The 26432-nt window shown below is 45.5% G+C and overlaps 1 protein-coding gene across 1 annotated transcript in view; it reads right to left on the bottom strand.

Annotated features, from left to right (window-relative positions):
* PLPPR1 (phospholipid phosphatase related 1) overlaps positions 1–26432 on the bottom strand; it is a 211406-nt gene that overhangs the window by 91651 nt on the left and 93323 nt on the right. The window contains exon 2 of the mRNA XM_084834727.1: positions 15029–15133. Within this exon, the coding sequence (XP_084690853.1) occupies positions 15029–15091 (63 nt within the window). The 5' untranslated portion in view covers positions 15092–15133. The remainder of the gene's footprint in view (positions 1–15028; positions 15134–26432) is intronic.

Below are 26432 nucleotides of genomic sequence, written 5' to 3'. Positions count from 1 at the left end.
AATGGAAACTGCCTTGGTCGCCCTGTGGGATGACCTCTGCTGGGAGAGGGACAGGAGGAGTGCGACCCTGTTGATTCTTCTGGACGTCTCAGCAGCTTTCGATACCATCGACCATGGTATCCTTCTGGATAGGTTGTCTGGGTTGGGAGTAGGGATGGCGGAGAATTTCTCCCCGAAACTTCGGGGGGCCGAGTGCCAACGTGTTCGGCCCCCCGAACAAGTTTCGGGGAGAAATTCTCCGCACCCCCCGCACCCCGCACCCCCCCGGGACGGGACGTACCTTTGCCGAATGTCCCTCCCGGCGGCGGGTGCAGCCGGCGGTTCGGCGGGTGTTCGTCCGGGGCGGGAGCGGCAGCCGGTCTTTTGACCGGCTGCCGCCCCCGCCATTCCAATAAAAGAAAAAAAAAACGCCCCCGTGATAGGCTACGTGACGATTAACATAGCCTATCACGGCTAGATCTGCAAAGTCAGCCGTGATAGGCTACGTAAATCGTCACGTAGCCTATCACGGGTGACTTAAAAAAAAAAAAAGCGCGTACAGATAATGGCGGCCCCCATAGGGAGCCGCCATTCCCGTTCCTTATTTGGTCGCTGTAGTCTACGTAAAGATTTACATAGACTACAGCGACCAAATAAGGAACGCGAATGGCGGCTCCCTATGGGGGCCGCCATTTGCGTACGTACTTTTTTTTTTAAAAGTCACCCGTGATAGGCTACGTGATGATTAACGTAGCCTATCACGGCTGACTTTGCAGATCTAGCCGTGATAGGCTACGTTAATCGTCACGTAGCCTATCACGGGGATGTTTTTTTTTTTAAGCTTTTGAGTTCGCGGCCGGGCGATGCGAGGCGCCTCCTCCCCGGCCTGAATTTCGGCCGGGCGAGGCGGGAAGCCTCCCCCCCGGCCTGAATTTCGGCTGGGCGAGGCGGGAAGCCTCCCCCCCGGCCTGAACTTCGCAGGGGGAGCAGCGAAGCGCCTCCCCCCCACCGCGAACAAGCTTCGAGGACAGGTAAGTGACTTTCGTCCACCCCTAGTTGGGAGTTGGAGGCACTGCACTACAGTGGTTCCGCTCCTACTTGGATGGATGATTCCAGAAGGTGGTGCTGGGGGATTATTGCTCTGTGCCATGGCAATTGTGCCATGGGGTTCCACAGGACTCTATTTTATCCGCCATGCTGTTTAACATCTACATGAAACCGCTGGGGGAGGTTATCCGGAGGTGTGGGCTGAGGTGCCATCAATATGCGGATGACACCCAGCTCTACCTCTCTTTCTCATCAAAATCAGGTGAGGCAGTGGCTGTTCTGAATCAGTGCCTGGGCATGGTAATGGACTGGATGAGGGCCAATAAACTGAAACTCAATCCAGACAAGCCGGAGGTACTGTTAGTGGGTGGTTCGTCTGCCCGGCTAGGTGATATTCAACCTGTTCTGGAGGGGGTTGCACTCCCCCTAAAGGATCACATTTGTAGTTTGGGGGTGCTTTAGGACCCAGAACTGTCACTTCAGGCACAGGTGAACTCAGTGGCCCAGAGCACTTTTTATCAGCTTAGGCTGGTATACCAAGTATGCCCTTATCTGGACAGAGATAGCCTAGCTACAGTGATCCATGCTCTGATAACTTCTCGTCTGGATTACTGCAACGCGTTATACGTGGGGCTGCCTTTGAAAACGGTCCGGAAACTTCAGCTGGTCCAAAATAGGGCAGCAAGATTGTTAACAGGGACTGGCCTGTGAGCTCATATTACGCCAATACTTTTCCAGCTGCACTGGCTGCCAGTCCATTTCCGGGCCCGACTCAAAGTGCTGGTGTTAACGTTCAAAGCCCTTAACGGCTTGGGGCCAGGTTACCTGAAGGATCGCCTCCTCCCATATGTGCCTGCCCGGACCTTAAGATCATCATCAGCGGCCCTTCCCGTGAGCCCCTGCCAAAGGAAGTGAGGCGGGTGGCTACTAGGAGGAGGGCTTTTTCTGCTGTGGCAGCCCAGGTCTGGAATGAGCTCCCTAGTGAGGTTCGCCTGGCACCTACATTGTATTCCTTTCGGCGCCAGGTGAAGACCTTTTTATTTTCCCAGGCATTTTAGCATTTTAGCTTTCTAAACGTTTAGCTTTGCTGTTTTAAAAATCTGTATTTTAAACTACTGCAGTGCTGCTAGGTTTTATTGTGGTTGTATTGTTATATTGTGGTTTTAATGTTCTATATATTTTAAATTGTTTTATTGTGTGTTGTTTGGTTTTAATTTTTGTGAACCGCCCAGAGAGCTTCGGCTATTGGGCGGTATAGAAATGAAATGAAATACACAAACAAACAAACAAATAAGCAAAGGGGAGGTTTAACCCCTCCCTCAAATCACTCCATTCCCACTCCCCATGCAGCAGTTAGAGAGGTAAAAACCCTCCTGTTATAGCACCCATTGGTGTACATACCCTGATAACATTTCTGGGCCTTTAGAATGTTATCAGTAATTATAACCAGGGCTAATCTGAATGTTCACTTGCAAGTATTTTTGGTGCAAAAAGAGTGCCTTGGGGAAACCAATGCGTTTCCTGACACCCACCTCACCCATTTTTCACTGGCTCTTCAAGGCTCTTTCAGCAGCTTTTGCAGCAACATTTAAAAATAAAACCCTGCACCTTCCTCCTGTAAATGTGACTTCAGCCAACTGAACTGAACAACTGAACGGAGTGAACAGGGTGATGTCATGAAGTCATGCAGCCAATCAGATCTGGCTATGTCATGAAGCAACTTCTGAGCTGGGACAATACTTGTTGACCTCACCCTGAACGGGCAAACACTTTCACCCCACTTTGGCAGGCTCCCTCGAAAATTACCCAAAGGGGGAGGGGTGCTTTTTTTTGGCTGATAAAAGCTTAAGTGGGCTGCAACCCCCTTTGATACAGCCACATCTCTGAGTAAACATGCTCATGCCATGCACCGTTGTTGGTGGTAAGATAATAGCACCACACACACACAGCACTGTGCTTAATGCCCCACAGAATGACACCCCATGAGAAGATTGTTCCTGACCAGTCCCTCTGATTATCACCTGCATCTTACAATTGACAGACTCGTCTGGCTGTTTAATTGAGAGAAGAGAAGAAAATGAAGAGGTGAGGTATCTGTAGTGGGTGGAAGTTGGGAAGTTTCCAGTTCAAAATTTCACCTTAGTCATGAACTTATGGGGTGGCGTTAGGCAAGCCACTGTCAGTTCCAGGCTATTATCCTCAAAATGGGGATAATTATATTCTGATTTACCATAGGGTGTTGCAAGTGCTTTGAACACTCAAAGTATTCGATAAGCGAGAAGGATCATTACTATCATCATCTGGTCAGGTCTGTAGGCCCAAGATCTTGTCTCGAAAAACACCTCACCATGTGATAAAACTATTCCTGGACTCTACCATTTCAAACTACAGGAGGATTTCATATTTGAATAATTAAAAAAATCTGTACACATACACAACTAGCATGTTGGCAAAAAGGCTAGGTCAGATCCCTTCTCCTGGAATATAATTTTGCTTGTGAATTTATTTCTTCTTCTTTTTCTTGATATGAATGTTCACTCATACACACACATACACACACGCACACCCCAACAGCATTGTAAAGTGGAGCAGTCCATGGGAATACTTTATCCCAGGGAGGCTGTGCTGATTGAGCAAACATTTAAAGACATCATCCGGTCTGTCCAAAAGAACCCAGACCCAAACAGTTTAACACATGTCTTCTCTGATAAAACAGTATGGTAAACACCCCAGAAGGACTAATCCAAGTGCAGTGTGTCCTGAGTGACTGTTTGCTTCAGACACCCTGCTTGACAACTTCATAATACCTTGATACATTTTTCAGTATGTCACTCCAGTTTTAATTATCCTTCAAAATCTCCTTGTTTCTCTAGAGTGTGCTATAGCTTGAGCTGTCAATAACTGTTTCTTTCCTGCTTGCAAAACTCTTCTTCAGGTAATATATATATATTCTCTCTCTCTCTCTCTCTCTCTCTCTCTCTCTCACACACACACACACACACACACTCACTATATCTCAAAAGGAGCCAGCTTGGTGAGGTAAGATATTTTGAACTGCAGAGGTGCAACATGGCAGCCATGACAACCTTCTCTCTCTCTCTCGCTCTCTCTCTCTCTCTCTCTCCCACTTCTCATTTCTTTCACCATGAGTGCATACATCAGAGGAAAGAATGGCAGGACACATCCCGTTATGACCATCACAAATCACATGCTGTGGTGATTTGATCAAACAGACCCATTTCAAGAATACCTACACTGGAAAATTCCCATTGGAATCCCCACCCCCGAATCTATTGAAAGCAAAGGACAAAGTAATATGACATCTACTTTGCCTAATGTGCAAGCAACCCCATTGGCACTTATAGGTTTATATCACTGAACAAGATTCCACCTGGAAATGTATATGGGCTCAGAAATCCTTTGCATCCATCCTTGGTGCAGATGTTCCCAGCATCTCTTGGGCATGAACCATTGTAGCATATCTAAAGAACAATGTCACACAGAGTTGCCAATGGGTGATGTTTCCAGACTAATGGGCCATTAAAATGTAACCATTCAACAACACTATAGGGCATTTCCAAGCAAGTATTCTTACAGAACCCAGCTGTCAAATTGCTTATCCAATAACAAACATATTTAACTTATCAGTCAAGTTAACCTCCTTTACCAGAAGGTTGGAAGATGGCTGATATAACAGCAGCAGCAACAACAACAACAATAATAATAGACCTGTCAGTTTAATGTCCATCCCAGATAAACTGATGGTAAAGTCTATTAAGGATAGATCTCTTAAGCATATAGAAGAACAAGTCTTGGTGAAGGAAGACCTTTATGTTTTGTTAGGGGGGTAACAACAACAAAAACCAAGGTATTGTATTGTTGTTATATAACTCTCTCTCTCTCACACACACACACACACACGATATACTTTGTGCAGTTCTAGTCAATCTATCTCAAACAGAAAATCATAAGGTTGGAGGAAGTACAGAAAAGGGCAAATAAATTGCTCAGGAGTAAAGGAGAAGTGTGGAGGGAGTTAGTTTATCAAAAACCATCCCTAAAAGAGGGGAGAGGGGAAATGATACAAGGTTTTTGATTTGAATGTTGTAGAGAGAGTGAGTAGAAATGTTGCTTGGCTCAAAATGCTGGAACTTAGGGTTGTCCAACAACATTAAATCAGTTGTAAGTTCCTGAGAAACAAAAAGGAGGGACTTTTTCATGCAATGCATAATTACTATATTGCCACAAGATGTAGTGATGGACGCAAGCTTAAATGGCTTTTTAGAAATTCATGGAGAATCTGTCCATGGATAGTAGCCACAGGCACATCTATGTCTATTAACCATGACAGCTATTAGGTTTGTTAGAGGCTACTAAGCCATGATAGTTTAAGATGGAACCTCCAAGTTCAGAGACAGTAAACTTCTGATTGACAGATGCTGAGAACAAACAGGGACAACGGTCACTCTCAGTCCAGCTTGTTAACTTTTCAGAGGTTTCTGTTTCTCTTGGAAACAGAATGTCAGACTGGATCAATGGGCAACTTGTGGCCCTCCAGATGTTTTGGCCCACAACTTCCAGCAGGCTTAGCCAGTGTACCCAATAGCGAGGGCTGGTGGGAGTTGAAGGCCAAAATATCTGAAGTACCATGATTTGCCCACCCCTGGCCTAGATGGACCATTGCTGTGATCCCACAAGGCAATTCTTAGTTGAATAAAACACTTTGATTGCAGTTTCCTCAAAAAGCTCCATTTTCTGAGTTCTTTAGATATCGGTTTGATCAATGCCTGGGAACTGTTTTAATGAGACCCTGCTTCACCTTTTTGTCCAATTTAAATAGGAAGCGGATATTCCAATTAAGGATTGAAATGTTGATGTAACCTTTCTACTGTTAGAGATTAGATGTCTAACACTTCCTCTCTATTACTGGAAAACTCAAATTCCAGATTTACAAAGGAATTTGTTAAAGCTAGTAGTACAGTGTGAATTCTTGCAGTGAACACCTAATCGTCAGGTCAGAATATGTAATGATATGTAAACTGGGACTGAAACTGAAACATGTATAATAGTGCACTTTAAATGTTTCAGATTAAGCACAAACTGAGACACGATGACAGTTTTTCTGAGTTTAACAAGGCTGTCATATTTTAACCAGGCAGACTTTTCTGAGCCTGCATATCTACTTAAGCAAGGCTAATTCATTGTCAAACTGGATCGCATCCTATATCAACTTTTTAATGGCACAGAGATGCTTTTACAATGGCCTGGAATGCATTGTTTGTAGAACGCCATCAATGAGTTACAGAAAATGGAAGACAGCTACTTTCAAGAAAATCTAGATTCAAGTCAATGTCATCATTTTGCTTTTTTTTTGGAACGGCAGACGCCGGAAGTGCAAAAACTAGTTTAAATGACGCTTGGGAAAGGGGCCTAAATTGCAGTAATCTGGACTCACTTTTCACATACATGGTCCCTATTTCTAGCATGCATGGACCCAAATGAGAATTCAGGGAGCCGACTGGAACTATATACAGGAATGTGTATGTTGTCAAATAATAGCTTTAAAAATTATAAAAATGTCTTTCAGGGAACCCTGGGGTTCCTCAAAACCTTAACAAGGTTTCCTCTATGAGAAGAACAGTAGTGGCAAAAAGGCTTCCCTTGCCAACCAGAGTGGATTTTCCCCAGCAGTATAGAGGCACCGAAGTGTATTGGTTATGTATTATGGGGTGCTCACTGTATATGGGGAAATTGTGAGATCCAACAGGCCTGGTCCCCAACACTCCTCTGCGACATGCTGTAGCTCCTCAGCAGTTAGGACTATGGCTACATTCGACAGAACGATAAGCCATAATTCTGGAGAATCTTGGCTAATTGTGAACAAGCTGCATGCTGGTATATGCAGCATGTTTGCTCCTGTTTTGCTCGTTACTGCTAGCACAACCACTAATCAAACCAGAAATGGTTTGTTTAGCTTGTTGTCTGAACTGGGGATCCTGGCTTGTTGCTCCCTCCACAGGCCAGAACTGCAGACCAGGGTTTGCTCTTGGTTTACAATTCCTGGCTTGCTTTGGGGAAACAAGCCAGGAGCCCTAATTCGGACATGTTAAACCAGGGGTGCAGAACCTCAGGCCTGGGGTCCAATCTGGCCCTCTGGGGTTCCCCAGGTGGCCACATCCTCTTCCCCTGGCCTTGCCCCCTTTCCTCCAACCACCAATCATTTGGTGGTTTTCCCGGCTTTTGTGCAGTTTTTCCCCACCCCCAATTCTAAAAGGTTGACATGCCTCTACCAAGGCTTTGTTACTGGCAGTAAGAGCTTTCAGCTAAACTATGCCAGGATTTGGAGTATTTTGTGGAATGTGGCCCCTGAAAGCTTCTCCAAAATGAAATTTGGTCCTCAGACTGAAAGAGGTTGTGCACCCCTGATTTGCCTAGCGGTCGTGCATGCACCTTGTTCACAATCAGTCAGAATTCTCTGGAAATCTGGCTTATTATTGCATGAAAATGTAGTCAAAGTGGAAAAGGTTCACTAAACATCAGAAGTCTGAAAATCCTGTTTAAAGGGCCAAGGGAGGAGAGGGAGGGACATCTGGGACAGGGAATTCTATCTGTTTGCAAAATGAAACTCAGGGATTTGCAAAAATAACTCTAACATGGCGTAAAATCAGTGTATTCAAAACCTGAAACTATAAGTTAGTTATTGGAGGGGACTTTCACAAAATTGTATAATATCAATGTGTGTGTTTTTAAAGACAATAAAGAATACCAGAGTTCTTACACACTCTTGTTCTGCTTCCCAAATCAATCCTGAATGCTGGCATCATTTGTAGCAAGCAGAAAGATATTTGGGATACTCACATCTCCCCGTACACTGTTACTTGATTTATTTTTATGTCCATGTCAGCCTTGACTAAAGAAAGGCCAATTTATAACTCTCTCACCTGCACTTTCAGACAGACTCATCATTCACACATTAGAGGGCTTAAAAAAAAAAAAGAAGTCTTCAGAGATGGTCATGTCTGGCTATAAATTAAAAGACCTTACTTCTGAAACCTGGTGTCTCTCATTCGTCCCTTAAAAAAATATTGATTGTGTGAAGGGATGACAGATTGATTTCTCCCCTCATCTGTTCCCTAGATTTGCAAGAGGCCAAAGAAAAAACCCTTCAGGGTTTCCTTGGAGACTAAAGCACACCAATAGCAGATAAGGAGATAAACCCATTTCTAGGTGGTACCATTTCAGATTCCAAAAAGGAGATGGGCATGTTTAAATACTTCATTTCCTGTAGATGTTCCCTGCACATAGGAAAACTAATATGCCAGGAAAGGTTCTCTCTCTCTGACATGCTAATTTTCTGTGTGAAGGGTGTGTGTGTGTGTGTGTGTGACAGAACATTCAGTCACATGAGACCCCTATCTGCAGTCTGAAGTGGTAGAGCTCAGATACAGGATGACTACCTCATTTGCTGTTTGTATGAATTGGGCCTGATAAACTCATCCTAAAAATAAGGTAAAGGTAAAGGTGTCCCCAACCAGTCGTGTCCGACTCTAGGGTGTGGTGCTCATCTCCATTTCTAAGCCGAAGAGCCAGCGCTGTCTGAAGACGCTTCCGTGGTCATGTGGCCGGCATGACTGAACACCGAGGTGCACGGAACGCTGTTACCTTTCCCGCTGAAGTGGTACCTATTTATCTACTTGCAATTTCTTGCTTTCAAACTGCTAGGTTGGCAGGAGCTGGGACTGAAGACGGGAGCTCACTCCATCACGCGGCACTCGGGTCTTGAATTGCTGTCCTGCCGACCTTCCAGTCTGCAGTTCAGCATCTTAACCACTAAGCCACTGCGGCCCATAAGGAAAGGTTCCTCCTGTGAAAGCTCCGGGTCATTACTGACCCCTAGAGGGACGTCGCTTACGCTGGCGTTTTCATGGCAGACTATAGCGGGGTGGTTTGCCATTGCCTTCCCCAGTCATGACTACCTTTCCCCCAGCAAGCTGGGTACTCATTTTACCGACCTCGGAAGGATGGAAGGCTGAGTTGACCTGAGCCAGCTACCCGAGACCCGGCTTCCACTGGGATCGAACTCAGGTCGTGGGGAGAGTTTCGGCTGCAATACTGCCACCTACCACTCTGCACCACATAAGGGTCTTTTTATAGGGATGTCAGAGAATTTCGCCACGAATCTCGGGGAGGCCGAATGCCAGCACATTCGGCCCCCCGAAATCGGTGGTGAAACGGTCTGCCCCCCCCCCCCGGGACAGGACTTACCTTGGGCGAATCTTCCTGGCGGTGGCAGCTCCGGCGGCGGCAGCTGCGGCGGCCGGTCTTCTGACCGGCTGCTGCCGCCGCCGCCATTTCCAGTAAAAAAAAAAAAAAATGTGATAGGCTACGTAAAGATTTACGTAGCCTATCACGGCTAGATTTTTAAAAAATACCGTGATAGACTACGTAAATGTTTACGTAGCCTATCACGGCTGACTGCAGGGATGCAAACAGCGGCGGCTATGGCCGCCGCCATTTGCGGACCCGGCTGGCCAGGATTTGGGGGGGAAGGGACGGAGTGCCTCCCCCCCCGGCCAGAATTTCAGGGGGGAGGGACGGAGTGCCTCCCTCCCACCTCGAATCAATTTCGTAAAAAGGTAAGTGACTTTCGTACATCCCTATTTTTTTATCCTAAAAATACCTTGGCCTGAAAACTTGCACTTCATTCCTAGCACACTGGAGGCCTATGGAATACACAAGTCAGTGGTCTTTTTATATGTGTGGTGGATATGTGTATCTAGAATCCTTACAACAGGGGTGGAGAACCTTGCCAAATTCAGCCCTCCTGGGGTTCCTTAGAAGGCCACGCCCCTTCCCCTGGCTCTACCTCCTTTGCCCCAACCACTAATCTTTTGGTGGTTTCCTGGCTTTTGTGCAGTTTTTTCCCATTCTGAAAGGCTGAAATACCATTTCCTAAGGCTTAGTTACTGGCAGCAAATGCTTTAAGTTATAATATGCTGGTATTTATGGTGTTTTCAGCCCCACCTACAACTGGAATGAGCCCCCTTCCCCCAAGAGGTTCTCTGACATTGAACTGGGCCCTCAGGCTGAAAGAGTTTCTTCACCCTTGCCTTATCCTTGACTTGGGACTGTAACTTTCCAAACATTTTGAGGGAAAGAGATAAAGGTGGTTGTGAGACAAGGGAGAAAAGGCTGCCCTCAAAATTCAAATTCAGAGAAAACTGGAGAGAGACTCCTTCTCTTCGCCCTCCATTTAAAAAATGTACACAAAGATGTACATAAGCCTCCTTTACAAATTACCTTTCATGCATTCTAAGAATCAACCAACCCAAGTTTACTATATAGTCAAAGATCCATTCAACAAACAAAGACACACCCAAATCAGTCAAATTTAGCATAAGATAAATTACCCAGGTGTAATAGACTGAAATAAATGACACAATACTTTAAGATCACCAGGATAAAAATATGATGTGCTAAATTAAAATATCGAAGTTATACACTTATACAAATCTATGGTACAACCACACTTAGAATACTGTGTACAGTTCTGGTCACTGCACCTAAAAAAAAAATACCAAAGAGCTGGAAAAAGTGCAGAGAAGGGCAACTAAAATGAACAAGGGGCTGGAGCATTCCCTATGAGGGAAGGTTACAAAAGCTGGGACTGTTTAGCTTGGAAAAAAGGAGACTAAGTTGAGACTTGATAGAGGTATACAAAATTATGCATGGTGTGGAGAAAGTGGATAGGGAGACATTTCTCTCTCTCTCAAAATACTAGAACCCAGTGTCATCCCAGGAAGCTGACTGGTGGGAGTTTTAGGACAGATAAAAGGAAGTACTTCATCACACTGCGCATAGTTAACTATGGAATTCGCTATCACAAGATGTAGTGATGGCCACCAATTTGGATGGTTTTAAAAGGGGGTTAGACAAATCCATGGAGGACAAGGCTATCAATGGCTACTGGCTCTGATGGTTATTTGCTACCTCCAGTATCAAAGCAGTATGCTTATGTGCACCAGTGGCTGGGGAACATGGGTGGGAGGGTGCTGTTGCACTCATGTCCTGCTTGCGGGTTTGCTGTGGACAGGTGATTGGCCACTGTGAGAACAGAATGCTGGACTAGATGGACCCTTGGTCTGATCCAGCATGGCTGTGCTTATGTTCTTAATGTATGGAGCAGTGGATTAAGATATATAAACTAAAATGTATAAAACAGTAAATTAGAAATCTGTAGAGGGCTGAGTGGGACTTTGCATGTGGCTTCACCCCAAACATCCTCACCCTACCCTGCCCCTGGCTCCACCCACAGCCCATTGCACACTGGATGGAAAGTATTTTTCCTACAGTACCTACTGTCAGGGCCCAGCTACAGCACTGCAGTGGGCCTTGCAGGTTATAGCCAGGATTTGATTAGGAGTAGCCTGGAAGGGCTTGGGCCTATTCAGCCTCTGGAACGTCAGAGTCTGTGTGAGCTTGTCTCTGTCAGTGTTCCCAGAGCAGAGCTGCGAGGCGGTGGGGGACCCGGCTCCCTGTCCACCTGCTGGTCTGCCCTTGGCAAGCAAGGAGGCTGGATGCTGTCCATGAGAACCTGACAGAGGTGTGGTGGGGTATGCAGAAGGGTTGCCTGGGTTAAAGTGTCAATGCTGGATCGCTGAGCAGTGATGCCCTGTTTGGACAGGGGCTTTGCTGAAAGGCCAAAAGCCCTTGTCTGTCAAGGGGTCTGGAGGAGGTGTCTTACAGTCACGCTTTCCCCTTTTAAGCTAACGCAACGGGGAGGAGCCTTTGCTAGGAACATCTCTCTTCATTGCCTAAAACCCTTTCTGTTTGGATTCACCATCATCTTAGCCTCTGGAGACACTCTCTGCACATGGACTCTCTTTCGAATTGGAACTTTGGATTGCTAAGGGCTTGCCATGATAAGTACCATGATGCTTTTCATAGACTTTGAACTCTTGTTTGCTGTGGATTGTCTGTCTTCCTTGTTGTCAGCCCAGAGTGCCGCCAGGCAGGGTTTGATCTTGACTCTTGGACACTTTTCTGTCTGGAATCATGCAACGTGGAGTTACTAAGGCACAAGCTATGGTGCAGAACTCTTTTCTCATGTGAGTTTACTCTTGGATGTTAGAGGTCTCGACCATGTAGCTTGGAGTTTCCAACGAAAGATTCAAAGTTGGTCAAACTCTCTGTGGCTGTGGTTTTGTTTAGGCCTTTCTAAAAACTACCCTTTGATTGCTTGGGAGGGATCATTCCAGGAATCATTCATTGCCTGGGTTGGATTTATGCTAGGAATCCTGAGTTCCTTCCCTTGTATTCAGAGCCGTGGAGATGGCAACGGGGAAACCACATTGTTGCGGAGCTCAGTCATGGTGGTAGTGTTTAGCTTTTGACAGTTCTGGAATTACATAGAGCCGATACCTACTGACCACCAGCTACGTAATTTCTAACAAGCTTTGGACGTGTGATTTCCTACAATAAAGAAGTCTCACTGATTTGGGTGTCTGGTGTCAGAGTGCCAGAGCATGTGTGCTTGAGGGATTGGGAAACCTGACACCTACAAGCATCCAGCTGAATGCCGTCTTTGTTCTCCCTTCAGACCTTCTGCTCAATTTGCAAAGGTCTGGCAGTGGAGCTGGTGAGGATGGGGATGCTGGGGGTGGGGCCAGCATGTATGACTCAATCCCCGACCTCCATTCCACGAGTCCTTGGAACACATGGAGGGTAACTCATGACGGGGGCTATAGAGTGTAAGCAATGGAAGATGCAACAGCACTGAAAGCTTCCTAGTCATGAAGAGGGAACAGGAATAGGAGAGCACATAGGACCAGTTCACACAATTCTTCCCCCTTAAAAATGGGTGGAGGGAAAGACTGAACAAACCAGGCCATTGTGCATACAGGCATTTGCATGAAGCCCCAGTGTTTTTATATTTTAAATTCTGCATATTGTACTTTTAATGTTTTAACCTTTGTAAACTGCCCAGAGAGCTTTGGCTATAGGACAATATAGAAATGTAACAAATAATAATGAAATAATTGGCCTTCTTTTCAGTGCAAGGGCTAAGCATTGTCCCAATATGACATCAATCCATTGCATGAGAAACCGTGCCTGACCCAGGCCACAATGCTTGCAGAATTCACCTCTGTGTGGAACACACATCCAAAGGATTATATGGCCAGACAGGGGAGTTGTTTATTTAGTAGAAATGATCCAGAATTTAAGCATAGTTGGGTGTTATGGTGAAGATTCAGCATACAAGCCAAGAACAGGCAGGAATATAAAAACAGGATATAAATATCAACCAGACAGTTCCACGTTTCGCAGGAGGTTGTGGGGTTGGACAAGCTTTTCTTGACTGGACCTTTCTCTTCCTCCTTCTCCTCACTGCTACCCATTGGTTTGCCTCTCCCTCTGGGTGCAATTCACACAACTGCCCGCGTGCCCGCGTGTGCACACACACACACACACACACACAGGATAAGGTGTGCGAAAGGTTCTGCCCTTCTCCTCACACCTTTGGCTGCTGTCTCACTCAGAAAGAGCAGGTGAGCAGGCAACAAATAAGAAGGAGGAAGAACAGCAGGACCAGGAGGCTCCAGGAATTGGTGGTGGGCTCCCTACTGAGGTGTGGCCCTTGGGAGGTGCCCAGTGTTACCAACCCCTAATGAAAGACCTGCACGCTGACTGCATCTAGCATCCAAGAGATCTGCTCTTTGCCTGGAGCATGATAGAAAACTCATACAAAGTCAAAATTAATTAAATCCACAGGGAGTGTCTTTGGACAGGAAAGTAAATTGGACTTCCTATTCACATGTGCTTAGGATGAAGAAAAGAGATGTAATATTTATCGATGGCCTCACAATCTTCATTTCAAGGTACCATTCCCTCTCCCACTCACAGCGATGGAGGAAATCCACTGATTCACTAATGCCTATGATGTCACACATCGCCTCTAGTTCCCAGAGCAGTTTCGCAAACTATTTTAATTGTTTATGCTTTAAAACACTCACATGCATGCACACACACACACAAACAATAACAGGGTGAATGGATAAGAATAATTCATTACTAAAAAAAAGAAGAAGCTGTTGGCTGAGCCAGCATTTGATGTGCTGGTGTATCTGTTTTGTAAACTGCAAAGCTGGGGGTAGGCCAGGATCACCCTGGGCGATGAAGAACTCAGTGCAATATCTGCTTTGTCTGCCTGCAGCCACAGAGTCTCTGAAGCTCAGCCTACACATCTTACCCCCATTGGAGGAATGTATGTATTGAATACAGCCCTATGGGAATGGGAGGAGATGTGATAGCTCAGCTTCAGATGTTTTGAACAACTGGGCGGAAGGAGCATAATTTGCTTGTGCAGAAAAGACCATTATTACATTCTTCTGTGGAGGCATGGAGTCAGAAGTATGTCCTCTTGCAGACAATCAAAGCACTCTTAAGCCTCCACAGATACATACATTGAACAACCTTCAGCGGCAGCCTTCCCAACCTGGTGCTCTTCAAATGTGTTGGACTACAACTCCCATCATATTCAGCCAGCATTGGCCATGCAGGCTGGGGATGCAGGGAGTTGTAGTATAACCCATCTAGAGGGCACCAGGTTAAAAAAGGCTGTTCTGTGCCATATGGCCTCACACACACACACACACGCATGCACACACACACACATACGAGGCCTTTGCAACTCAACAATAACATTGACATATCACCAACATTTTGATGATCACAGAAAATCTGCGTACTCAGCCTCTTACAGTTTTACTTTCATGGAACTAGGGCTCTTCTCCAAGCCACATCAAACAAGTACATGCTACTCCTGCACGATCAGTACAGTCTTGTAGGCTGACTCTGAAGACGAACACTGAGAAGTCAATACGCTTAGGATCATAACCCCAGCAGTCATAATTTCTCAGCCACATTTTCCCTTCGGGTGTAACACAGCCTGATGAAATTGATATTCATTTCCCCAAACCAGAAGTCTGAAAACTGCACTCACCTCGACAAAGATGAAGCATGGGATGATGGAGTAACTTCGCTGTGTGTTGTTCCGCAAAGCCATTTCTCATCACCCTTGAGGTTAAGCGTCCGAAGTCGTTCAAGGCTGACAAAAAGAAAAACCAGGATCATTTAAGGGAAAAGAGGCTGGAAATGGATCATTTATCATTGCCAAGAAAGTGGTATGTGTATTATGGTGTGGTGTCACAGCACACTGGAAACCAAATGGGATGATCCAAGGGCCTCAAACATCATGTGCATATGAATGTATGAAGCTGCCTTATAATGAGTGAGATGATCTACCCAGAGCTGTCAGTCAGTTCTGATAGTGATCTTTAGGTTTTTTCAAGCTGTTTTCCTAGATCTGTTGAGGTGGAGATGCCAAGAAGTGAACCAGAAAGTTTGAGCATACATGGCATATGCTCTAGGAACATAGGAAACTGCCTTTTACTGACTCAGACCATCTAGCCTAGTACTTTCAACACTGACTGGCAGTGGCTCTCCACAGTTTCAGGCAGGATTCATTCCTAGCCCTACCTGGAGATACCAGGATTTGAACACAGGGTCTTCTACAGGCAGAGCAAGGGCTCTACCACTGAGCTACAGCCCGCCCCCCTCTACTACTGAGCTATGGCGAATCTCCTTCATGGTTCCAGGCAAATTCCTTGCCCATCAGCCAGAATCATTCCAGCCATAGGAGCACTCATTCCAGGGCAAGCAGTTTCTGACCCAATGAATGGGCATGGTCCTTACATAGCTTCCTGTTCACCCTTTAGAACAGCAGTAGGCACCCTGCTATCCTCTAGATGTTCTGACTACAATTCCCATAAATCCCAGCCACCATGGTCAGTGATCAGGGGTTATGGGAGTTTTAGTAAAAAATAAAGCCACCCGGAAGGTGCCAAGTTGCTCACCCTTGCTTTAGAACAAAGTTGGGCAACATGTTGCCCTCCAGATGTTGTTAGACTGCACCTCCCATCACCCCCCACCATTGGCTATGACGGCTAGGGCTGATGGGAGTTGCAGTCCAACACCATTTGGAGGGCCACATGTTCCCCACCACTGCTGTAGGGCCTTGCCTAAGCAATTTGAGGGATGCTACGCTGGTGACCAGAACAGGCCCCCTATGTGGTGCATTGCTATACTTCATAAACTTTGACTCCCTGTTGTTGCTTCCTCCACTTTAAAGGGTGGAGAGCAAGGCTTGATGAACTTACTTATGCAGTGCTGGCTCTAGATTGGGGTTGGGGAGGGGTTGGGCAAGATGTCATTGGGGGGGGGGCATCTCTGAGAGGGCCAATCTCCTCCGTGTTCCCATCACTACTGCCCATTCACATGCCCTTCCCCTTTGGGCCTGTGCCATACAACTGCTTAAGGTGAGAGAAGGTAAGGTGAGTGGAACTTGCTCCTCCTCCTCACTCCAGTCATTTCTCATTTGTTTGGAGGGGACAGGTGAGCAGGTAGTGATAGGGATGAGGAGGAGGAGGAGGGAAAGGGCCAGGGGGCTCCAGGGCTTGCCAGTGGGCCCAAGGCTGGAGTGTGGGCCTTGGCATTTGCCCAATGATGCTGATCCTTGAGTGTATCCTCCCTGCTTTGTGTCCTCTGCTATTTCCAACCTGCTGCCCCTATTTGGACAAGAGTCGTTTCCATCTTTTTTCAGGATCCTCAATTCAGGTCCACCCCTGCACCGTGGCCTTGTCCTAAGACAGAGATGGCCAATACCCCCAGTCCCAGGGGCTCTATCAGATTTTAATCAAGGTGTGGCACGCAAATATTTGCTCACAGTTTGACTTGGGTCAGGATTCCCTTTTGCCTACTGAATACTCCCATAGCCAAATCAACACTCAGACAAAAGGGCTGCTTTTCAAGGCTTTAATTCCATTTACCCTAGTGAGGCATACAGATGCTAATTGCTAGAGACTCAGAGAACTACAATGGAACAGCCATCTAGGGGTTCAAAGGGAAACTAGTCAGTTGATCTCCATTTGGGAAAAGGGAGGCAATTCTCTGAACTTAAGGGGTGGGATGGGAAGATCTCCCCCTCTCCCGTGATGCTTCTGGGCACAGCTATTGACGTTGAGCTAATTGGGCTGAGCGCCGAATCTTGGCCCCTGTGATCTCTCGCTTGTGCCTGCGTCTGCGCCTCGTGTCTAAAAGTTCAGGTTGTCCTTCCCTTTCCACACCTTGTTTGCTGTCACTCCCAGGGATGTGAGAAGGGGGGGCTCCCCCTCCAGCTGCGCCTCTGAAGTCTGGGAAAGTTCCTCCCCCACAAGTTGCCTCTCTTCCTCAGAATCAGAGCTGCTTTGGGACTCTATGGGCTCAGATACAACCCTGACACTTGTAAGGAAAACACACACCGAATCTCCATATGTATTTCATATAAATGGGTTAGAAACAGAGAGTACCAGAGTGTTAAATTTGCTGCATTCCTATCAGAGCATCACAGCTGCCTGTAAGTGTGCTCCCTGAACTCAGAATTACTTATGATGAATGACAGACTTGAGGGCCAGCAACTTCCTCTTTGTCATAGCATTTTTATTTCCCTGGAGTAAGCTCCTCAAGGATGTTAGAGCCCATTGCTTGCCTCTATGATAGCGATCATGCAATGCAGAACACATTGCACTTCTAGGAGGCAGAACTGAAGGCTACTGGGAGGTATTCAAAAGTTGTGGGTTCATAAGAACGTAAGAAGAACTGTGCTGGGTCAGACAAAGGGTCCATCTAGTCCAGCATTCTGTTCACACCATGGCCAACTAGGTATCGACTGGGAACCCATAAGCAGGGCATGAGCGCAACAGCACCCTCCCACCCATGTTCCCCAGCAACTGGTGTACATAGGCTCACTACATCTGGTACTGGAGGTAGCACATAGCCATCAAGACTAGTAGCCATTGATAGCCTTCTCCTCCAGGAATGTGTCTAACTCCCCTTTAAAGCCATCCAAATTGGTGGCCATCACTACTTCCTGTGGTAGCGAATTCCATAGTTTAACGATGTGCTGTGCAAAGAAGTACTTCCTTTTATTTGTCCTGAATAACCCACCAATCAGCTTCATCAGATAACACCAGGTTCTAGTATTTTGTCAGAGGGAGAAAAATGTCTCCTTATCCACATTCCCACACCATACATAATTGTGTAGACCTCTATTATGTCTCACCTTGCCTCCTTTTTTCCAAGCTAAACAATTCCAGCTGTTGTAACTTTCTCTCATAGGGGAGATGCTCCAGTCCCTTGATCATTTTAGTTGCCCTTTTCTGCACTTTTTTCCAGCTCTATAATATCTTTTTTTTAGGTGTGGTGACCAGAACCACCACAGTATTCCAAGTGTGGTCGCACCATAGATTATCTATAGTATGATATTGGCAATTTTATTCTCAATTCATTTTCTAATTATGCCTAACATGGAGTTTGCCTTTTTTTTTTTTAACAGTGGCCACACACTGGGTTGACATCTTCATTGAGGTGTCCACCACAACCTCAAGATCTCTTTCCAGTTCAATTGCTGCTAAAACACTTTGGGGGAAGGGCCATAGAACACATGCTTTGGAAACAGAAGGTTCCAGGTTCAATTCCCGCCAACTCTTAAAAAAGGATCTCAGGTGGCTCTTACACAGACTTTCTTTAAACGAATGGTTAGGGAAGAAAATGTGGGACTTGGCATTAATGGCTAAATTGAGAGAGAGGAAGAGAGAAGTGGAATACATTTGTTATCCTGTCTTAGCAACAGGACAAACTCTGCAAGTCAGTCTAGCCAGCACTGGTGAGTCAAGCCACTGGTCAGTCTAGCCAGCACTGGGCAAGACTGACCAATGGCTGGACTCAGCAGCTTCATATGTTCGTATCTCCTGCCCCCAAGACAATGACTAGAGCAAGTGTTGTCCGTACCTACCTTCCTTAGTAGGATAGCCACTTATGCATCACCCCAAAAGAGGAAATACATCACACACACCATGAAATGGAACCTGTTTTGCATAACATTGGCATATGCTAATTTATATGTATAGATGCAAATTTAGAAATAATTACTATAATTTAAACAGAAATACAATATTGCAAGCAGCAGACCCGTGTGCCTGCTCAGTCTGCCCATCCAGTTAGTAACCATCGATGGGCCACTTCAAGGCTTCTGCTGCTCTCCCTTCTGATGGTTCTTTGTCTTTAAACTGGACTTGGACCAGACAGTCTTTAAAACAGAGGAGCCTTCCCCAACCTGGGCCCCTCCAGATGTTTTGGACTACAACGAACAGCATTTCTGACAGTTGGCCACCATGAGTGGGGCTGATGGGAGCTGAAGCCCAAAACATCTGGAGGGCACCAGGTTGGGGAAGGCTGAAACAGAGGACTGTCCTCTGGGGAGCAGGACACAGGGCCACCCTATTTCCAAGTTAAACGTGTAGTAGCTTGAATTATTTCGTTGTGGTCACGTAACAGAAGTTCATGGTAATAAGACCAGAGATCCTTTGCTGTGGGCTCAGTTCTGTTTCTTCCTGAAGCACAAGCACCACCATGTTGCAAGGCCTAGCCAGTCCTGCTCCAGTTGATTAAGAGAACAGTAGCATGAAGAAATTGGGAGTACAAGGAGGTGCTATAGCTCTTTAAATAAGGCAATGCAGATTGGTAATACAGCAGCAGTGAATTCATTAGCATGAGCTGCTCCCATCTCGCCTAATTTACCTCACGCACACCTCCTCAAAGCCCTTGAAGCACAGAGAAAGAAGTGGAGGTTACCATCTATGCTCTCCTGGGAAATGATACAGAGCTGTGGAATTCATATTATGTGAATTGGAAATTAACTACAAAGGCAGTTAAGAAAGAAGAGCCACGAAGGCAAACTTCTCACCCTGAAAAGCTCTTATTTCCTCAAGGAGGAGGAGGAGGAGGAGGGGTGGGTGGCATGGTTACAAAGTCAAAGAGCAAAAAAAAAAAAGAGTGGGGGGAGAAAGGAAATTTTAATAAGTGGAGATGGTCTGGCGGTTACTGCCAAGCAGGATAATTTCTCTTCAAGCTTAGGCCAACGCTGTACATTGTGGGAAATGCATGAGGGTGCTGCTGAAAAAAGCAATCCTACCTCACTTCTCCCTCCTCTCTTCCTAGAAGCATGGAGTAAAAAAACAAACACAGACTTGTGACGTAATAGCTTCCTTCACATATAATGCTAACTCATGGTTTAATGCCCTATCCAGGGTTTTTCTGGCAGATGTTCTAACAAGCTATGGTTTGTTTTCTCAATCCCTGGATTATTTCCTTCCTCCTTTGGCCAGTCCCTCCCTGTATCCCAAATGCCTTTGTGACACTGTAGTACTAGCATGTAGAGCTGCTGAGGGTTTTTTTTTTTTTACCACTCTTGTGCGCCATCTCTGTAGTCTGGCAAAACAACCCATGAACAACCCATGGTTCTGGGTTCACATGTAATGACAACCCATGGTTTAAACATCCCAAAGTTCACAATCCAACAAAAAACCATGAGTTTTCTTTTGGGGTTGTTTGTGGTTAACAAACTATGGTTTCTTAGCATGGCTGTGTTCATACTCATGACAACAAAGAATTCAACAACCCATACCCTGGGTTAGCGTTACATGTGAACCAGGCCAATGTCACTCCACTCCAATTTTCCTAATGCTTGCAAATAGCAACCAATAAAGAGAAGGTAAAAGGAGGTATACAAGTGTGTGCCCCATGCCATGTCTTGAAAAGCCAACCCACAGACCTTCCCAGACAGGAGAAAGAGACAAAGGGCTTCTGCTTTACTGTTCTGGCAGCCTCCTGTTTTCCCTGACATCTACTTCCACTCTTAAAGAACATGTTTTTAAAAAGAGGGGGGGAAAACAACTATGCACAGAGATGCAACTTCACCCATGCAACTAGAGGGATTTATATGTCTGATTTTTAAGACAAGAGCACTAGAATTGTATTGTGAATACAAACACGCACACAAACACCCCTTCATGGTGTATAAATTAATAGCGAATTTTTGCACTTTTTAATTGGATACAAAAAGTTTTAGAAGGCTGTAATTATTGCAACCATTTCCTTTAGAAAAATCATCATAAGACCACTCTGATATCTGAGTAAATGAAATATTTTTCTGATCCTTAGAATAGGCAAGTTAGCAATTACTCATTCCCTATTGACACAATCTTATGCATGTTAAATCAGACTGTGTTCAGGTGAGCTTACTCCCAGGTACGTGTATTTAGAATGACAGCCTAAGGCTGCTATATACTATACCCACCTACCTGGAAGTAAGCCCCACTGAACTTAATGGGACTTACTCCTGAGTATCTATGTACAGAATTGCACTGTAAATGAGAAACTGTCTATAGCAGCCTTCTCCAACCTGGCACCCTCCAAATGTTTTGGACTACAACTCCCAGAATCCCTGGCCACTGGCTATGTTAGCCAGGGCTGATGGGAGTTGAAGTCCAAAACCTCTGGTGGGCACCAAGTTGGGGAAGGCTGGTCTAGAGAGAGAGAGAGAGAGACTCACATAGCTGTAATCTTATCTTGTTTTCTAAGAGTTTGATTCTGATCCTATATGAGGATCATTGTCAGGTCTTCCCAGTCAATTTATATACTTATTCCATTTATACTGATTTTTAAAATGTATTCATTTTTCAAAAGCGTCTGTCCCGCTTTTTCCCACTGGGGAATTTAAAGTAGCCAGCAGCATAGAAATGTGGAAAGTAATTAAAATAATACCAAAGCAACAAAATGAAATAGTATAATAAAATCAGCACTCAGAACAGACAAGAGAGGTCCAGAAAGTCCAGCTCATCAGCAGTAAAAGCTCTCAAGTGCTGCCTCCTTAAAGAACCCAACAGGGCTCCTCAAGATGGCTCACATGAAAATTACAACAAAGCAACTTAAAAAGAAAAACTCTATCTAATGTAGCAACATTAAAAAGAGTCAATCAACATTATTAACAATGATAAATGCAAGGATAAAACAACTAGAGAAACAACTGACAGCAGCAGCAGAAATATTATTTAGACAGGTCCCTCAAAAGAACAAAACCAGTCCTGATGTCAAGAACCCAAGCAGGAGATGGTCTGTAAGTCATCCCTAGGCAGAGGATTCCATTCCATAAGGAGGGTGCCTTACTATAAAGTTCCTGTTTCATGGAAAAATCTTAGGGAATACAGCACAATCCTCAGCAATAATGACTAAGGCCTGATCTATTTATTGCCAAAGTGGTACGGTTGCCAGTTCCTCATGTTTGAATCCAATGCTCCTTAGGGATAGAATTATGAGGATCCCATAGCTGCTACCAACTCCACTGTTCCCGTACATACCCCATCTGGACCACAGATGCTAGTATGGCTATTATCCATGTGATTATGGCAATCCCATACAATTCCATCGTTCAAAAGTTTAGGAAGCAGTGTGGAATTCAGGCATACTGCAATGCGCTAGTAAATTATAAATCACTTCTAAATCCCATTGTGAACAATGGGACATAAAAGGACTAAGGGTGCAATGCTATGGCTGCTAGACAGTGTCTAGACGGCCATAGGATTTTTCATTTTCTGGGAACCAACCCTGGAGCCAGCGCTCTGAGGTTGGTTCCCAGAAAACTGACTCCCTGCCCTCCCCTGCCGCTTCATAGGTGGTGCAGTTCATCCTCAGCTCGCGCTTAGAAGAGAAGTGCAGATTGGCCAAAAAGGGGGTGTTCCTGGGGGTTGGGAGGGAACAGTGGAAGCGCCGTTACAATGCTTCCTATGCACTATCCAGCCTCCTCCCCCAGCTCAGAGGCACCCTGGCTAGACAACTGAAATTGGCTGTCTAGCTGCAAATGCAGGGCAGCCGGAGCACGGAGGAGAAGATCCCCTCTGCACTTCATCTGCCCTGCATTGGATAATCAGCCGCCTCCAAGTACGGAGGCGACTGACTATCTCCATAGGATTGCGCCCTTGTGAATTTTAATACCACTGGTATAGTCCAAGGGTGTAGAACTTGAGGCCTGAGGGCCACATCTGCCCTCCTGGGGTTCAATCTGGGCCTCTGGGGTTCCCTAGATGGCCATGCCCCCCTTTCCCAACCACCAATCGTTTGGTGGTTTCCCAGCTTTGGTGCAATGCCCCACCCCTTATTCTCAGAGGTTGAAATAACTCTCCTAAGGTTACTCTCCTAAATTACTGGAAGTAAAAGGTTTAAGCTACAAGATTCTGGCATTTTGGCCCAGCCCCTTTTGCCTTTGGCCCCGCCCACCACTGAATGTGGCTCCCCCAAAGGTTCTCTGAAATGGAATTCGGCCCTTGGGCTGAAAGAGGTTCCCCACCCCTGGTTTAGTCTATGGGGCTAACCGTGAGCAGCTTTCGCCGGATCCTGCTTACACCCCCTTATACAGGCAGATAGCATAGCCAACACTCATACATCCAGATGGCAGCATCCAGTGATACCACTGTTTGCCAGGCTTGAGACGACTCACCGCAGTTCTGGGAAATGGGCCACTGTTGCACAGTGAGGCAAGTTTGAAATGATTTCTCCCCATGGCAGAACTCCTGTACCTTTTACGGCTGCGTGAGAAAGAGAAATGTAGTCGGTAAAGTTTATTTTCTGGGGGTGGAGGTGGAGTGATGGGAAAACCTGCTAAATTTCAGCATGGCAGGCAGCCCTTCCAGGGGAAATGCTGGCAACTTTTATCTGCATGTCATATAAAATCCGGCCATCCTAGTTTTTAATGGCTTGTACAGAGGGGTAGATTTATTTGGGAAGGAAGTTGAGTGGTTGCAAGACAAGCATTGCAGCGTTTTCTGAAATTATAATGGTCAAAACTGTCTTAACAACTAAAAAAACATGCATGGGTAAATCATTACCTTGGAAGTGACCATCAAAAAGTAATCAAGGGTGCTTTGGAGGTGAAAATGAAATTGCCAGGATTCGTCAGGGAAATATTTCCCCAGATACATCAGACATAAGGCTGTAATCCTATAACCGCTTACCTGGGAGTAAGCCCCATTGAACTCAGTGGGACTTACTTCTGAGTGGACTTGTACAGGATTGTGCTTTAAGAAAGGGCAAATCCCCGCCCCCCGCAGCTGCCCCAGCCAAAGCGGGCAAATTCTTTTGCGTTAACATCTAATGGAAATACTTGCACACATGGTTGGATGGAAGGAGGAGGTTGGGCCTGGCTTCCATCCACACACCTGAACATCACCTTCAATTAGCAATGCCTGCAGGTTTCCTTCATACAAAAGGAAAATGGAAGTACTAAATTATCTCCTTCTAATTAGCCAAAGGGATATTTTTTGCATCAAAGGCAATTTGCGGTATATCAGAGCAGCACTTACCAATGAAGGACTAATTTGTAGGGGAACAGAGCTCCAAGATACACACACAAGTGGCAGGATGGATTTGAATAAAATACAGGGGGGGGGGGAGGATTTGACAGAAAGAACACCGCTTTGTTTGCTGGGCCTGTTCTTATAAATTTATTTATTTATTTATTTATTTATTTCATTTCTATACCGCCCAATAGCCAGCAAATCCTGTTTCCACAGATGGGTTAGGGAAGCTTTCCCCAACCTGGTGCCCTCCAGTTGTGTTGGACTGCAACTCCCATCATTCCCAGCCAGCATGGCTAGCTCAGTATTGTCTGTACCAGAACTGGGCAACCCATGGCCCACAGGATGCATGATAAAGACTGCCTCTCCCCTCTGCTGCTATTAAACTTGGGTAAAAGGTTAGTAGCAGCATGGAGTGGCAGGGAAGATCTTAATCAAGATTGGGGAGAAAGGAAAAGTCCGTCTGTTTTTAAAAACCACGTTTCAGTTTATTCTTATTAGACACATTGTACACAAACATTAACTTCAACAGCAACTATATAATCCAACTTTACAAACCACAACCCCAAAGCACAACAGATGCTGTCAAAAGGTCTACTGGCACTGAGCCTATAGCCATTGCAAAATTGAGTAAATAAAACCCAATTCTGTTGAAATGACTCCATTGTGGTATTCCTTCCCTCCCAGAAATGTTTATAAGCTGTGATTTTATTCATTATCATAGTATTCCGTATTTTTCATCTCCATTGACTGAGAGATGGTAGAAGGGCAGATTTCCAATCATTTGCCAATAATATGCATGCCTCGGATAGCATGCAAGTAACCATTACAATATGCCTTTTCCTTACAGAAGAGGTTATGAATGTATTTGTTCCTTGAGAAGACCAATATAGAGCATTAAATTAAAGGCAAGTTTCCTCCTGTGCAAGCACCGGGTCACTGCTGACCCCTAGAGGGACGCCTGCTTACACTGACGTTTTCATGGCAGACTATAGCGGGGTGGTTTGCCATTGCCTTCCCCAGTCATGACTACCTTTCCCCCAGCAAGCTGGGTACTCATTTTACTGACCTCGGAAGGATGGAAGGCTGAGTTGACCCGAGCCGGCTACCTGAGACCCAGCTTCCGCTGGGATCGAACTCAGGTCGTGGGGAGAGTTTCAGTTGCAATACTGCCGCCTACCACTCTGTTCTTTGCCCAGCACAAAGGAATCCAGTTGGGATCTCTGCACCCAAATAACCTACAAATTCATACGCCATATATCACTAACCAAGGACATCGAGAAGCGAAAGGTAGAGATGAAAGTAAGGAGAGATTGGATGAGATGAGTTTTGCCATGTCCAACAAATTATGGCTAACTATGAACACTCAAAAATGATGCTAAATGATGAGTGAGTACAAGAGCCAAAATCAAGTCACATGCCTCAGTGATGACTAAATGAGGGGAAATGCCAATTTTGCAGTTAGCAAGGCTGAGCTTGTAAGTGGTATTGGCTGGACCCTCCAACGCCTTCACTTCTTAAACAGTTATTTTTACGCTGGTATAAAGTGGGTGGCAATGACACTTGATGCTTGGGACTGGAATGTGTAACAGATTAGACAAAGGAAATTATGTTGCACTAGGTCCAACCACCACTTCCCAGCTATTTTTCTTTTTGAAGGAAGGTTTGGGCTAAAGTTGGAAAGTCAGCCTGTTGTAAGACTAGCTGGAAAGAAAGAATGGGAACTAGGAACACATGGCTTGGTTTGCACATAATGCTAAGCTATAGTGTGGTTTATTGAAATCTGGCTTGTCATTGACCTGTCTCACACAACATGGCAGCCCATGGATTAAACAACCCATTGGCTATCAAAGACAAATGGGAGAGAGTGGGCGCTCTGCATCCCATGCACCCACCACTTCCACTTTTAATCAGCAACCCAAGAGCAGTTCCTTCATAGGTTAATTAGCATGTCATCTGAACCCAGAGCAATTCACTATGGTTTGTTGGTAGGTTAACCACAGCCACTCTCTCTCTCCAGCTCATGTTTAACCCATGGGCTGTCATGTCATGTGTCCAAACTCATCCCTTCAAACAAACCATGGTTTGTTATCCAGCTGTAAAGAACAAATAGAACCCATG

The sequence above is a fragment of the Heloderma suspectum genome, chromosome 2 (assembly GCF_057233095.1).
Source record: "Heloderma suspectum isolate Gila_16-S chromosome 2, 16-S_ref, whole genome shotgun sequence".
Classification (NCBI taxonomy): Eukaryota; Metazoa; Chordata; class Lepidosauria; order Squamata; family Helodermatidae; genus Heloderma; species Heloderma suspectum.
This window is presented reverse-complemented; position numbering and strand designations above follow the sequence as displayed.